The sequence below is a fragment of the Alexandromys fortis genome, unplaced genomic scaffold (genome assembly GCF_014885135.2).
Source record: "Alexandromys fortis isolate MF-2015 unplaced genomic scaffold, M_Fortis_MF-2015_v1.1 scaffold_216, whole genome shotgun sequence".
Lineage (NCBI taxonomy): Eukaryota > Metazoa > Chordata > Mammalia > Rodentia > Cricetidae > Alexandromys > Alexandromys fortis.
In genome coordinates this window covers 1399047-1410830 of record NW_026068089.1, presented here as the reverse complement: position 1 = coordinate 1410830, position 11784 = coordinate 1399047, and the positions used below count along the sequence as shown (strand labels likewise).

General features: G+C 43.4%; 1 protein-coding gene across 5 annotated transcripts in view; it reads left to right on the top strand.

The window, feature by feature from the left end:
- Tfcp2 (transcription factor CP2) overlaps window positions 1-11784 on the top strand; it is a 50545-nt gene that overhangs the window by 16624 nt on the left and 22137 nt on the right. For all 5 annotated transcript variants that reach the window (XM_050122455.1, XM_050122452.1, XM_050122453.1 and 2 more), the window contains 4 exons: window positions 6209-6360; window positions 7253-7329; window positions 9186-9291; window positions 10545-10651. In XM_050122455.1, coding sequence (XP_049978412.1) covers window positions 7273-7329; window positions 9186-9291; window positions 10545-10651 — 270 coding nt within the window. In that variant the 5' untranslated portion in view covers window positions 6209-6360; window positions 7253-7272. The remainder of the gene's footprint in view (window positions 1-6208; window positions 6361-7252; window positions 7330-9185; window positions 9292-10544; window positions 10652-11784) is intronic.

The following is an 11784-nucleotide window of genomic DNA, read 5'->3' as shown; positions in this document are numbered from 1 at the left end:
TGCAATAATTAGCCGAGAAGAGGCTGGATATAATGGGCAAGCAATCTTTAAAAGAATACAGTTTGTGTGTTGTTATTTCGGGCATGAGCTAGCAGGCGGCCGGGGTGCTGAGGACGCAGCCCCGCCGCTCCTATTTCAACAGTGGTGGCACACTCCTTTAATCCCAGCACTTGGGAGGCAGAGGCAGGTGTGAATCTCTGTGAGTTCAAGGCCAGCCTCACTAGTTCCTGGACAGCTAGGGCTTTTCTTGAAACCCTGTCTCAAGAAAAGGAAGGAGGGAGGGAAGGAAGAAGGGAGGGAGGGAAGAAAGGAGGGAAGGAAGGAAAGCAAAACATAAGTAATTCTAGATTGTACAGTCTCTGATGAAGGACTGGTAGACTTGCTCAGTAGATACAGGCACTCACTGCTAATTCTGATAGCCTGAGTTCTGTCCCAGAAACCACATGATGGATGGAGAGAGCAGACCCAGAAAGTTGTCCTCCCACCCTCGTGTGCACTGTGTGTGTACATGAGTGTATGTGTGTGTGAATATAGACATATTTGGGGTAGTTGTACTGCTTTGAAAACGTTAGAATCTCAACCTTAAATGACAGATCTTTGCTTAGTCATGGAGACTTAAGTGGGGTGCCACACGCTGTGAACCACGACCTGTTGCTGTATGTTAGCCTGCCAAGGCCCTGAGCTTTGAGAAGGAAAATGCCAGTGTGTGTTAATGAGGGTTGAGCTGTTGCTATGTCAAAATCCTGATTCCTGGTAATCTTCTATAATCCTTCGTAGAAAGCAGCAGAGCTGACATATCTGTCACAGTGAGATCTCCCAGAGCCCAATCGCAGTTGACTTTGTTTTCTACAGTGTTGTAGCTGGTCTTGAGAATTGTGACAGAGTTCTTTTCTAGAAGACTCCATACTCCTGTGGTTTGAAGTAGTCTCCAGGGAACAAGAGTATTTCTCTGACTGATATGCCTAGGAAGGGTAGATTCCCCACCTTTTGTGCTCATTCTCCTTAGGTCTCCTATGGCCCTGACTGCCTTTAAACTCACAGTCAGCCCTCTTCCTTCAGCCTCCCTAGCACTAGAATCAGAAGTGTGTGCTATCACACCAGGCTTTATCTCTCCCCTCTCTTTTTAAAGACACATTTTATTTATCTATTTATTATTTTATATGTATGGAATGTTTTTCCTGCATATATGTATGCACCATGGGTGTTTCTGGTGCCTGTGGAGGCCAAAAAAGGGTGTTGGATCCCTAGAACTTGAGTTAGAGATGGTTGTGAGCCATCTGTATGGGATCTGCTGGGAATCGAACTTAAGCAGCTGGTCTTTTAACCACTGAGTTTTCTCTCCAGCCTCACTTTCCCCCCTTTAACTGCACCCATATGGACAGAATACACACCTTTACAGGCCTGAGGAAGAGGAGAGCACCTTCCATGTCTGGTCTTTTCAGTAGTTCTTAGCAACAGCAGCTTTCATAACAACTGATTTACAGTCTGGATGTAGACGCAGGGCTCTGGTCCCAGCTCTTGGGGGTGAAGACAAGAGGATCTTTCGTTTAGGGTCAGCGTGAGTTACATAGGAGATCCTGTCTTTAAATACAGCAAGCTTCATTTCCTGAGCACCACCAAATCCAGCACGTGTAAACCTGGTGTTTTTGTTTTGTTGTTTTCTCCTGTGGTGCTGAGGGTCTAGCTGGAGCCCCACAGATGCTGTGTATGCATGGAGCTGTCTCCAGCTGTTTCTTTCCCACTTTGCTGGGCATGGTTATGTGCTTGCCTGTGACCCCAGGGCTGTGTGAGAGGTGGAGACAGAACTGGTGAGCCTGCTAGCTACCAGCCTGTCTAGGTTCAGTGTGAAGTCCTATCTCAAGGGCATATGGCTTAGAGTGAGAAAGCCGGATCCCAACCTTGTCTGACCTTTTGCAGAGGTGCCCTCAGTAGGCATACACCTCATACACACACATATGCCCAGAAAAACATGAAGAGAGAATCTCCACAAAGGATGCACATGTTTTGAACTGGGTGGGCATGGTGGCACACACTTGTAATCCCAGCACTCTGGAGATGAGGTAGGAAGATCTCTAGATAAAGACCAGCCCAGTTTACATAGTAAACAGTCTTAAAAACAAATGCGAAAGGAGGTGGCTTGGTGATTGATCACAGTTGCTGCAATTCCAGTAGACACTGGTTAGGTTCCTAGCACTTGGATTGGGCTGCTTAAAAATTCCTGTAACCTCAGATCCAGAGGCTCTGACATCCTCACCTGGTGCCTGAGGGTTCCAGGCATATCTCTGTTTTGTGTGTGTGTGTGTGTGTGTGTGTGTGTGTGTGTGTGTGTGTGTATGATTTTTTTAATGCAGACAAAAAGATTGAGTAATTCTTCAGTACTGTCCTCTTTTTCCACAGGTGTTTGTTGTTTTAGGGTGGGTTGTTGTTTTTGTTGTTGTTTGGATTTTTGTTTGTTTGTTTTCTGAAGCAGGGTCTCACGCTACATCCTTCTAAATGCTGGGATTAAAGGCAAGCACCACCATCACATCTGGCTATGATTTTTCTTATTTACAAAAATTTTTTATCATACAAAATCTCAAATATCCAACAAAGTAAACACAACAAACTCCATGTGCTATTTTAAGGGCCCTTACACGAGATTGATCCCTTGTTACTCTCCATTTTTTAAAATAAAGAATTATTTTTATTTTATGTATATGAATGTTTGTATGCTTGCATTTATGTGTATCACATGTAGTGTCTGGTGCCTGTGGAGGTCAGAAAAGAACATTGGATTCTCTGGAGTTACAGAAAGTTGTGAACTGCCATGTGGGTGCTGTCCATCTGTAAGAGCAGCAGTGTCCTTCCAGTGTCCTTAGCCAGCGGGCTAAGTCACCACTCCAGCCCTTCATTTCTTTTTTCTTTTCTCTCTCTCTTTTTTTATAGACGTATACAATGTATTTTGATATTTTGATTGTGGTCACCTCTGTTTCCCCTCCACTTTCCCACCCTTTCCTTAACTCATGTCTTTCCTTCCTTCCTTCCTTCCTTTTTTTAATTAAGAAAAGGAAAAAAAAAGTTTCCGCCTCCTCCCAGCCTCCCATTTCCCTCCCCCTCCCCCCACTCTCTCCCCCTCCCCCCACTCCTCTCCCCCTCCCTCTCTAGTCCAAAGAGCAGTCAGGGTTCCCTGCCCTGTGGAAAGTCCAAGGTCCTCCCCCTTCCATCCATGTCTAGGAAGGTGAACGTCCAAACTGGCTAGGCTCCCACCAAGTCTGGTTAGTTCTGCCTGTGTGCTCATGGATTGTGGGATCATCCACTAGAGCATGGGCAACTTATCAATGGCCACACCCCCAAATACAAAATGTATAACCCTCTTTCAGAGCCATCAGCTTAGCTCCTTTGCTAGCCATGGGCCTGTGAGCACCTCCCCATCCATGCTGAAATTTTGACTGGCTAGATCTCCTGTAAGTCTGATGCTAACCAGCTGCTGTTGTGTTCATGAGTGCAACAGCCACGTCAGCCCTGAGGACAGTATTTCAGAGAACTTCTTCGACTCTCACACATGTTTTCTGTCCTCCTCTATTCTCTGGCCCTTGGGATGGGGATTTGCATAAGTGTCCTATTAGGTGAATACTTATTCTCAGCGCTCTGACAGTCATGGACTTCTGTATTGACTATTTCCTGCTGTAAAAAGCTCTATGACAAATGTTGCACAAATCTGTAAATATAAATACAATATTTAAAAAGCAGTTTGACTGCATGGCCTTTCAGCAAAATAGCACTAGGAGGTTCCCAGTGAGCCTATGACCTCACTCAGTCTTCTGAGCAGATTCACAGCACAGCTGTGGATTCCTTCCTGTGGAGTAGACATGAGGTCTGCTCAGAAGGCAGTAGGCCACCACAGCCTTCATGCTGCCATTCCACTGTCGGGCACATTTTCCTAGGCAGGTCCAGTGCCGAGGAAGACGATTGATAACCTTTCTCCCCAGCTACCACATAGCCCCTTCCAGCCCCATGAAAGCACGCCATCGAGGGGGAAGCTTCCTGACCAGTTCCGGAGTGATTTTTCTGTATCCTGCAGTGACAATGTGTGGTGTCTTCAACAACAAGGTCTCATCACAGTTACGGCCAATTGAGAGCTATGGCAATAGCCTGTGTTACTTTGGGGGCCTCCAGAGACTCCCTAAGGAGTCATTCTTTGGGGATTCCATGGCTGGCCCTGAAATTTTCATTTTATAATCTATGCCTCCTGGAAAGCATATGTAGGGTGTCTCTGTTCAAACTCCTTAATTCTGTTCTTTAGTTAGCTTATATTTCTGCTGCCAAACTGAGTCGTGGCTGCTTTATCTCCTCACCAACATTAGAGTTCTCATTCATTTTCGTCTTAGTGTGTACATATTCCTCAGAAGAAATAAAAATGTACTTTGTTTTGAGAGTTTTATGGCTTGTCCTCAGGTAGCTGGAAATGCACTATAGTCTAGTGCACTCTCAGAACCTTTTAAACATGAGCTAGAGCGACTGCTCATCAAGATTCTGAGTAATGGCTGCTCTTCCAGAGAACCTGGGTTCGAGTCTCTGCACCCACATGGCAGCTCACAACTGTCTGTAACTCTGGTTTCAGAGGGTCTGACACCCTCACACACACATACATGCAGGCAAAACAGCAATGCACAGGAAATAAAAATAAATAAATTAAAAGATTTTGAATAATACCCACAACATCTATGGTTAAAGCTTGTAAAAGAATGCTTTTACTACTTACTTACATCTATTTTATTATTTTATGGTTTCTAAGATATTTCTGATATATTCTTGTTTTGTTGTGAGATAGTGTCCTTACAGTGTAGACCAAGCTGGCCTTGAACTACAGTCCTGCCTCAGCATCCTGTTAGCAGAGACTATAGGCATAGGCATTGTGACTTTTAAAGAATTATAAACATTGTTTTAGCTGGTGTAGGTTGCATACCTGTAAAAACCGAGTGCTTGAAAAGTAAAGATAATAGTATGGGGAACTCAAGGTCATCCTTGTTGACATAGGGAATTCAAAGCCAGCCTGTTTTTTGTTTTGTTTTTTGATTTCTTCTTGTTGTTTTTTAAAATAAAACAAAAAACACTAGGGAGCTGGAGAGATGGATCAGTAGTTCAGAGTCTTCCAGAACAGTTCCATTCCCAGCATGCACATGGCTGCTCATAACCATCTGTAACTCCAGTTTTAGGGGACTGTACACCCTCTTCTAACCTCCACAGACACCAAACATGCAGGCGATGCACAGACATACATGTAGTCAAAACATAAAATAAAAAACAAAGCAAAGCCAGGCTGTGGTAGTATGCATGCCTTTAATCCCAGCACTTGGGAGACAGAGGCAGGTGGATCTCTGTGAGTTCCAGGCCAACCTGGTCTACAGAGTGAGTTCTAAGACAAGTCAGGACTATCTTGAAAAACCAAAAAGAAAGGGGAGAGAGGCAGAAAGAAACTGTTTAAGACCGTGCAGTAGATCAGCTTACATGTTTATAGAGTTGATGTAGTTGCTCTTTGAGAGCAGGTGCATTGCCGAGTGCTGCTTTCACTGTACCCAGTGCTGGATAACGAGTAAAGAAAGCTGTACTTGTACACTATTGTGGGATTCGCCAGCAGAGGGCTGGCCTGCTTGGCTCTGTTTCCAGCATCATAGGGTAAGAACAAGTGATACTGCCCTAAGACTGGGCTTACAGGCTTATGCGGCTATGTCTAGTGAGAGAAGTGCACCTAAAGGGGAGTTAGAGGAGGCCCCTAGTGAAATACCGTGCTGTCAGGAACTGCTCCACAGGACTTTACTTCTCTCTCAATGCGCGTGCAGCCCCTTAACCTTGTATTTGTTTCATTTTCACAATTCTGCTGTCTCAGTGTTACCACACCGAGAACCAAACACATAGCCATTGCTAAACCACTGCCCCAAATGTCCTAGATTTACATTTTGGAACCCTAGATGTTATTTTTAGTTTCTGTCTGTGAGTCCTTTAACAGTCTTGACTTGTACACATTAGCAGAGAATACTGTCACTAGTTGCATACTTTGTCTGGTGGGGGGGGGGCTGACACAGTAATCTACTTGGCAGTTTGGACGAGGTTTTACTGAGTGAATAGTGTTTATGGCTTTTAAAAATTTTTGCACTTAATTTTTTTAAAATTATATATCTGCTTTTGCACTGTTATCAGATACTAATAGCAGGCATTTGTTTTATTTCAGTGATGTCCTTGCACTGCCCATTTTTAAGCAAGAAGAGTCCAGTCTGCCTCCTGACACTGAGAACGAAATCCTGCCGTTCCAGTATGTTCTTTGCGCTGCCACCTCTCCAGCAGTGAAGCTCCACGATGAGACCCTGACCTACCTCAATCAAGGTCAGATGCTCTAGAGCCCACTGGGCTTATGGTTGTGACTATATATGCTTACATGACAGTGGTTAGAGCTGTGTGATGTGGCCTGTCACACTAGAGCCATGTGAGACAGTGTGTCTCCTGACCACTTTCAGTTCATGATCTTCAGTTACCTGTAGTGAGGAGGCCAGCAGGCCTGCGTTTTGTCCCGCCCGGCTCCCGCATGGTTAACTTTATACCTGAAATAACAACACACAAATTGTATTCTTTTAAACTCTGCTTGGCCCATTATTTCTAGCTTCTTCTTGGCTAACTTTCATATCTTGACTAACCCATTTCTAATAATCTTTGTAGCACCATGAGGGGGTAGCTTACCGGGAAAGATTCAGCATGTCTGACCTGGCGGCTGGCTCCATGGCATCTGACCCAGAGAAGAGAGGCATGGCGACTGCCTCACTTCCCTCTTCCTCCCAGCATTCTGTTCTGTCTACTCCACCCACCTAAGGGCTGGCCTATCAAATGGCCAAGGCAGTTTTTTATTAACCAATGAAATCAACACAAAACAGAAGACCCTCCCACATCAGTTACACACACACACACACACACACACACACACACACACACACCCCGCCCCCCGTGGATATTCCTCTACCCAGCTCTGCTGTCCACCAGTGTCCACGTGGCCTCGGGCAGATTGCTTTGACTTTCTGTTTTACTTTCCTTATCTGTACAAGTGGGATTGACAGTAACTTAGAACACTGTGTCTGTTAGGTGTAATAGGATTTAGAAGTGCTTAGCACAGGGCCTCACTGCTAGTCAGTACTAGTAGTGTTATCATGTCTATTCAACAGTCTTTCTTTCTGGGTCTAGATAAGTGAATTGTGATTGGTGTAATTTGTAATTAATTTTCTTCTAGGACAGTCTTATGAAATCCGAATGCTAGACAATAGAAAACTGGGAGAATTTCCAGAAATCAATGGCAAGTTGGTGAAGGTAAAAGAAGCAGCCTGTTTTTCTGTGTAATAGCCTTTTACTGATCCTTTTAGTTTTTCCTTTGCTTTTGTTTTTTTGTTTTTGTTTGTTTTTTGGCAAAGTGTCATTATATATCCTAGACTGACTCGAATTCTGAATCCTGCCTCAGCTTAGTAGAGTGTAATTCCAGGAATGCTCCATAATGCATAGCTGTTGTTTCTTTTTGTCTGTTTCATATTCTTTTGGATCCTTGTGGGCAGGGCTTGGTATCTTTTGGCTGCCACAGTTGATGACCTGAGAGATAAACTGATGATCTTTGGGATCACAGTAAGCCTTGCTGTTCACATGTAGTTTTAATTAACTATGTGGCTGTAGGTGTGTACACGTGTCACGATTTGAGTGTGGAAGTCAGACACTATCTTGAGGGACTCAGTTTTCTCTCCCTACCACGTGGTTCCAGGGATTGAATTCAAGGTTGTCAGTCTTACCTGCTAAGCCATCTTGCTGGGCCTCACATGGGTTTCGCAGATTTGCTGAAGGCTTGCAATTGCAAGTCCTTGTTCAGGAGAGATTCCTACTGGAGTTGTTTTTGGGTGGTAAAATCAGCTTCTTGAGGATTTTAATTTTAAAGAATTTTGTGTGTATCAGGGTCCTCACTTTTGACTTGTGTGCTCAGACCTGTGTGATCTGACCTGAAGATTAGGGCAGCACATGGGTCACAGTGTTTCCAGAAGTACGAAAGGATATTGACTTCACTAAATTGAATGCATCATCCAGGACTACCTACCCAGTGAAGGAGACCTGCACACTTTTTGTCCATAAAATAAAAAATTTAAAACAGAACCAATACCCCAGAGCTACTGTTAATGAATAGAGTTCTCTTTGTCAACTGACGGTAAGAATTTGGGGAACTCACAGCACTTGGTACAGGAGTTTTATCAGCGCCTGTAAGATATGTGGGGAGGCTGGCAGCTACCTCCACAAAGGGAGGCTAGTATAAGGAACATAGCCAGGAGTAGCCTATCGACCCTCAGTGTTTATAGGCTGTATGTAGGATTGGTGAGTGGGTCCTAGTATGTATTTCATGCCTACCTGGAGGCTTAGGCTGGATTATGTGATGTGATAGAAATGCTTCATAAGGCTAGCAGGATGGCTCAACAGGTGAAAATACTTGCTGCCAAGGGTAGAATACTTGAATTCTGTCCTTGGCACCTATGTGGTGTAAGGAAAGAAAGAGGGAAATGTAATAAGCATTACAAAAAGAAAAAGTACTTCACATAATGGTTCTGGTGGTATAGGAGTCCAGGGCTATACTGGGCTGTGTCACAGTGAGACCCTCTCATCTTCACTTAAGAGTGTATTCTCAGTTAACTGTAAAGATGATGTATGACCCCAGCATTTGGGAGGCTGAGGAAGGAGGATCAAGAGTCTGGTGCCAGGGCTAGAGACATGGCTTACTATGTAAAAGTACTTGCTGCCAGACATGCCACCCTGAGTTTGATTCCCAGGACTCACTTGGTGGAAGGAGAGAAGAAACTCCCTCCCTCATTTTGTCTGCTACACATAAGTACTGTGGTACATCCCCAGATGCACACTTGTACACCCACCCATGCACACATACAGATAAACATCCATGTTTATGGCTTAAAATGGAAAATCTGATGCCAGTCTGGGCTATATGGCTTCTAATCCTCACCTGAAGCAACACAGAGGTCATATGTGAGCGCGTCTAAGACTCACACAGACAGCTTGGACGTCTTCAGAAAGGCACAGGAAACGCTAGATTGTGTCTAGCCAGCTAGCATTAACTCCGCTAGTTTTCTTTTGTCTGGACTGGTTTTCTAGACTCCTGTGGACTGACATTGTCCTTCTTTTAGAGCATATTTCGTGTAGTGTTCCACGACAGGCGTCTGCAGTACACCGAGCACCAGCAGCTGGAAGGCTGGAGGTGGAACCGGCCTGGAGACAGGATTCTCGACATAGGTGAGTCAAGAGAAGCTGCTGCTTGGAGAACATCTGCTTGGGTCTAGATTTGGTTCCCTATTACGCTTCCCCATTGAGTCCTAATGGAGTGCTTCAGGGCTAGTTAGCAGGGACCCTGAAGTGGCTTACTGCTTCACTTGTGAAGTTGGCATCAGGATTGAGTAGGGCATGGACATCGAGTTCCAAAGCAGTTTGCCTATTGTTTCAGAGTGCATTTGTTTTGAACTGTGGTAATATAAAATATGTATTCATATATAATATAAAACTTTTTTTTCCATTTTAGACCATTGAATAATATTAAGTGCATTTACTTTGTTAATTATCACTATTGTCCATTTGCATAATTTTTTTTGTCTTGCAAGACTGAAATCTGTGCTCCACATAAGTAGCTCTTCATTCTGTTTATTCCCAGCCTGTCAGTCATTCTCCTGCCCTGTCATTGTCTGCTTCAGGCACCTTATGCAGTATTTGTCCTTTGTGACTGGCTTCTGTGAGTTGGCATCAGCCTTTCAAGATTCAACCATGTTGCAACGTGTGTCAGAATTTCTTTTCTTTTCGAAGCAGAAGAGTAATCCAGTGTCCACTACATTCTGTTTACCCCTTACCTGTGAGGGACACGGACAGCTTTTACTGTTGGGCTCTTTTGAATAACATTCCTGTGCACATGGACATAATAATATTTGTCTGAGCCTCTGCTTTGGTTTCTTGTTTGTCTGAAGCAAGATGTCACTCTGTAGCCTGTAACCCAGGCTGGCCTTGAACTCATGACGACCCTCCTGACTGTCTTGAGTGCAGACTGCTAATAATAGCCACTACACTCAAGGCTTCTGTTTCATTACTAAGAAGTGGGTGTGTTGGACCATATTCCAGTTCTATTTTTAATCTTTTTTTCCCCAGAAATGCCTGCAATGCTTTTTACCAGTAGCATTCAAATAGTCTCTATATTTGACAATATTTATAAGTTTCTGTACCCAGTTCTCAAGAGGTAGAAGCAGGATGATTGAGTCTCAAAAAGTTTCCTAATTTTCATATTAGAGCTAGTAGATAGACTTAATCCATCACAGTCAGTTGCTTTCTTACTTCAAACCACGGAAGGCATGGACAGGCGTGGTGACACATTCTTACAGTCCCAGCTTCTCAAGGGACTGAAGCAGGAGAATTGCTTGAGCCTAGGCAGTGCATCAAGACCCCCATATTAAAAACAAAAACAGGGAGTCCTCAGAATTGTTCAGTGATCCTGTTATATTTCTCAGATATTCCAATGTCTGTGGGTATAATTGATCCCAGGGCCAATCCTACCCAACTAAATACAGTGGAGTTCCTGTGGGATCCTGCGAAGAGGACGTCTGTGTTTATTCAGGTAAGGCATTGCAGTTGCCATCACAGCTACAAAGAGCACCTGTTCTACCAGTTTGTATTTTTAAAGACTAAAACATACCAGGCCTGGAAATGTAGCTCAATTGGTAGAGTGCTTGCTTAGCATACATGAGGTCCTAGATTTGATCCCCTGTACCCCATAAACCTGGTGTTGTGATACACACCTCTAATCTTAGCACTTGGATAGTAGAGGTAGGAAGATCAAAGTTGCATAGTGAGTCCAAGGCAGTGAGCTGATAGCTCAAACAATAAACTAGCAACACTATAGGTGGACATGGTGGTGCATGCTTTAATTCTGACACTGGCAGATCTCTATGAATTTGAGACCGGCCTGGTCTACATATCGAGATCCAGGACAGCCAGAACTACATAGAGAGACTCCCATCTCAAAACAAACAAAGATTCTTGTTTGCACATGAGTTGTGTGCATGCATGTGTACTACACATCCTGGGGACTTAACCTGCAGCCTTCTGCATGCTAACCACACATTCTTTCACTGACTTGTACCCCTATTTTTCAGGGTTCTAGCCTATCAGATTCAGGCATCTCAATATGAAGAGTCTTTTAATTGCTCTTCTGATTTTACGCAATTAGAATGTTTGTTGTTGTCTACATAATATACCATTCATTGATTGTAGGTAATTTACATAACAATTATGTAACTGGTAAATTGTTTGTTTTTTTATTGTTATCTATAGTTATTTTGAACACACATATACTTAAAGTTTGATTTGCATATATGATTATGTCTTTTGGGTTAATTCCTCAGAATTTATTTATTTGTAATAATTTCAACCAGTAGTTCACTGACTACTTACCACTAAGGTTATCACTATGTTACTACTTTGTAAACATTGTTTTAAGACTTTGAATAATAGTTCTTTAGAATAAGGAGAGTCTTTGAAATATTTAATTTATAATTTTATATTTAAAAATAATCTTTATTATTTTTATGGGTTTGAGCATGAGTGCAGGTGCCCACAAAGGGTTTGAGTTTTTTTGAGACAGGGTCTTTGATGTCATTAGGTTTGTAAATTTACTTGCTTACAGAGGCCAGAGGCATTTGATCTCACTAGAGCTGGAGTTATAGGCAGTTGTGAGCCACGTAATGTGGG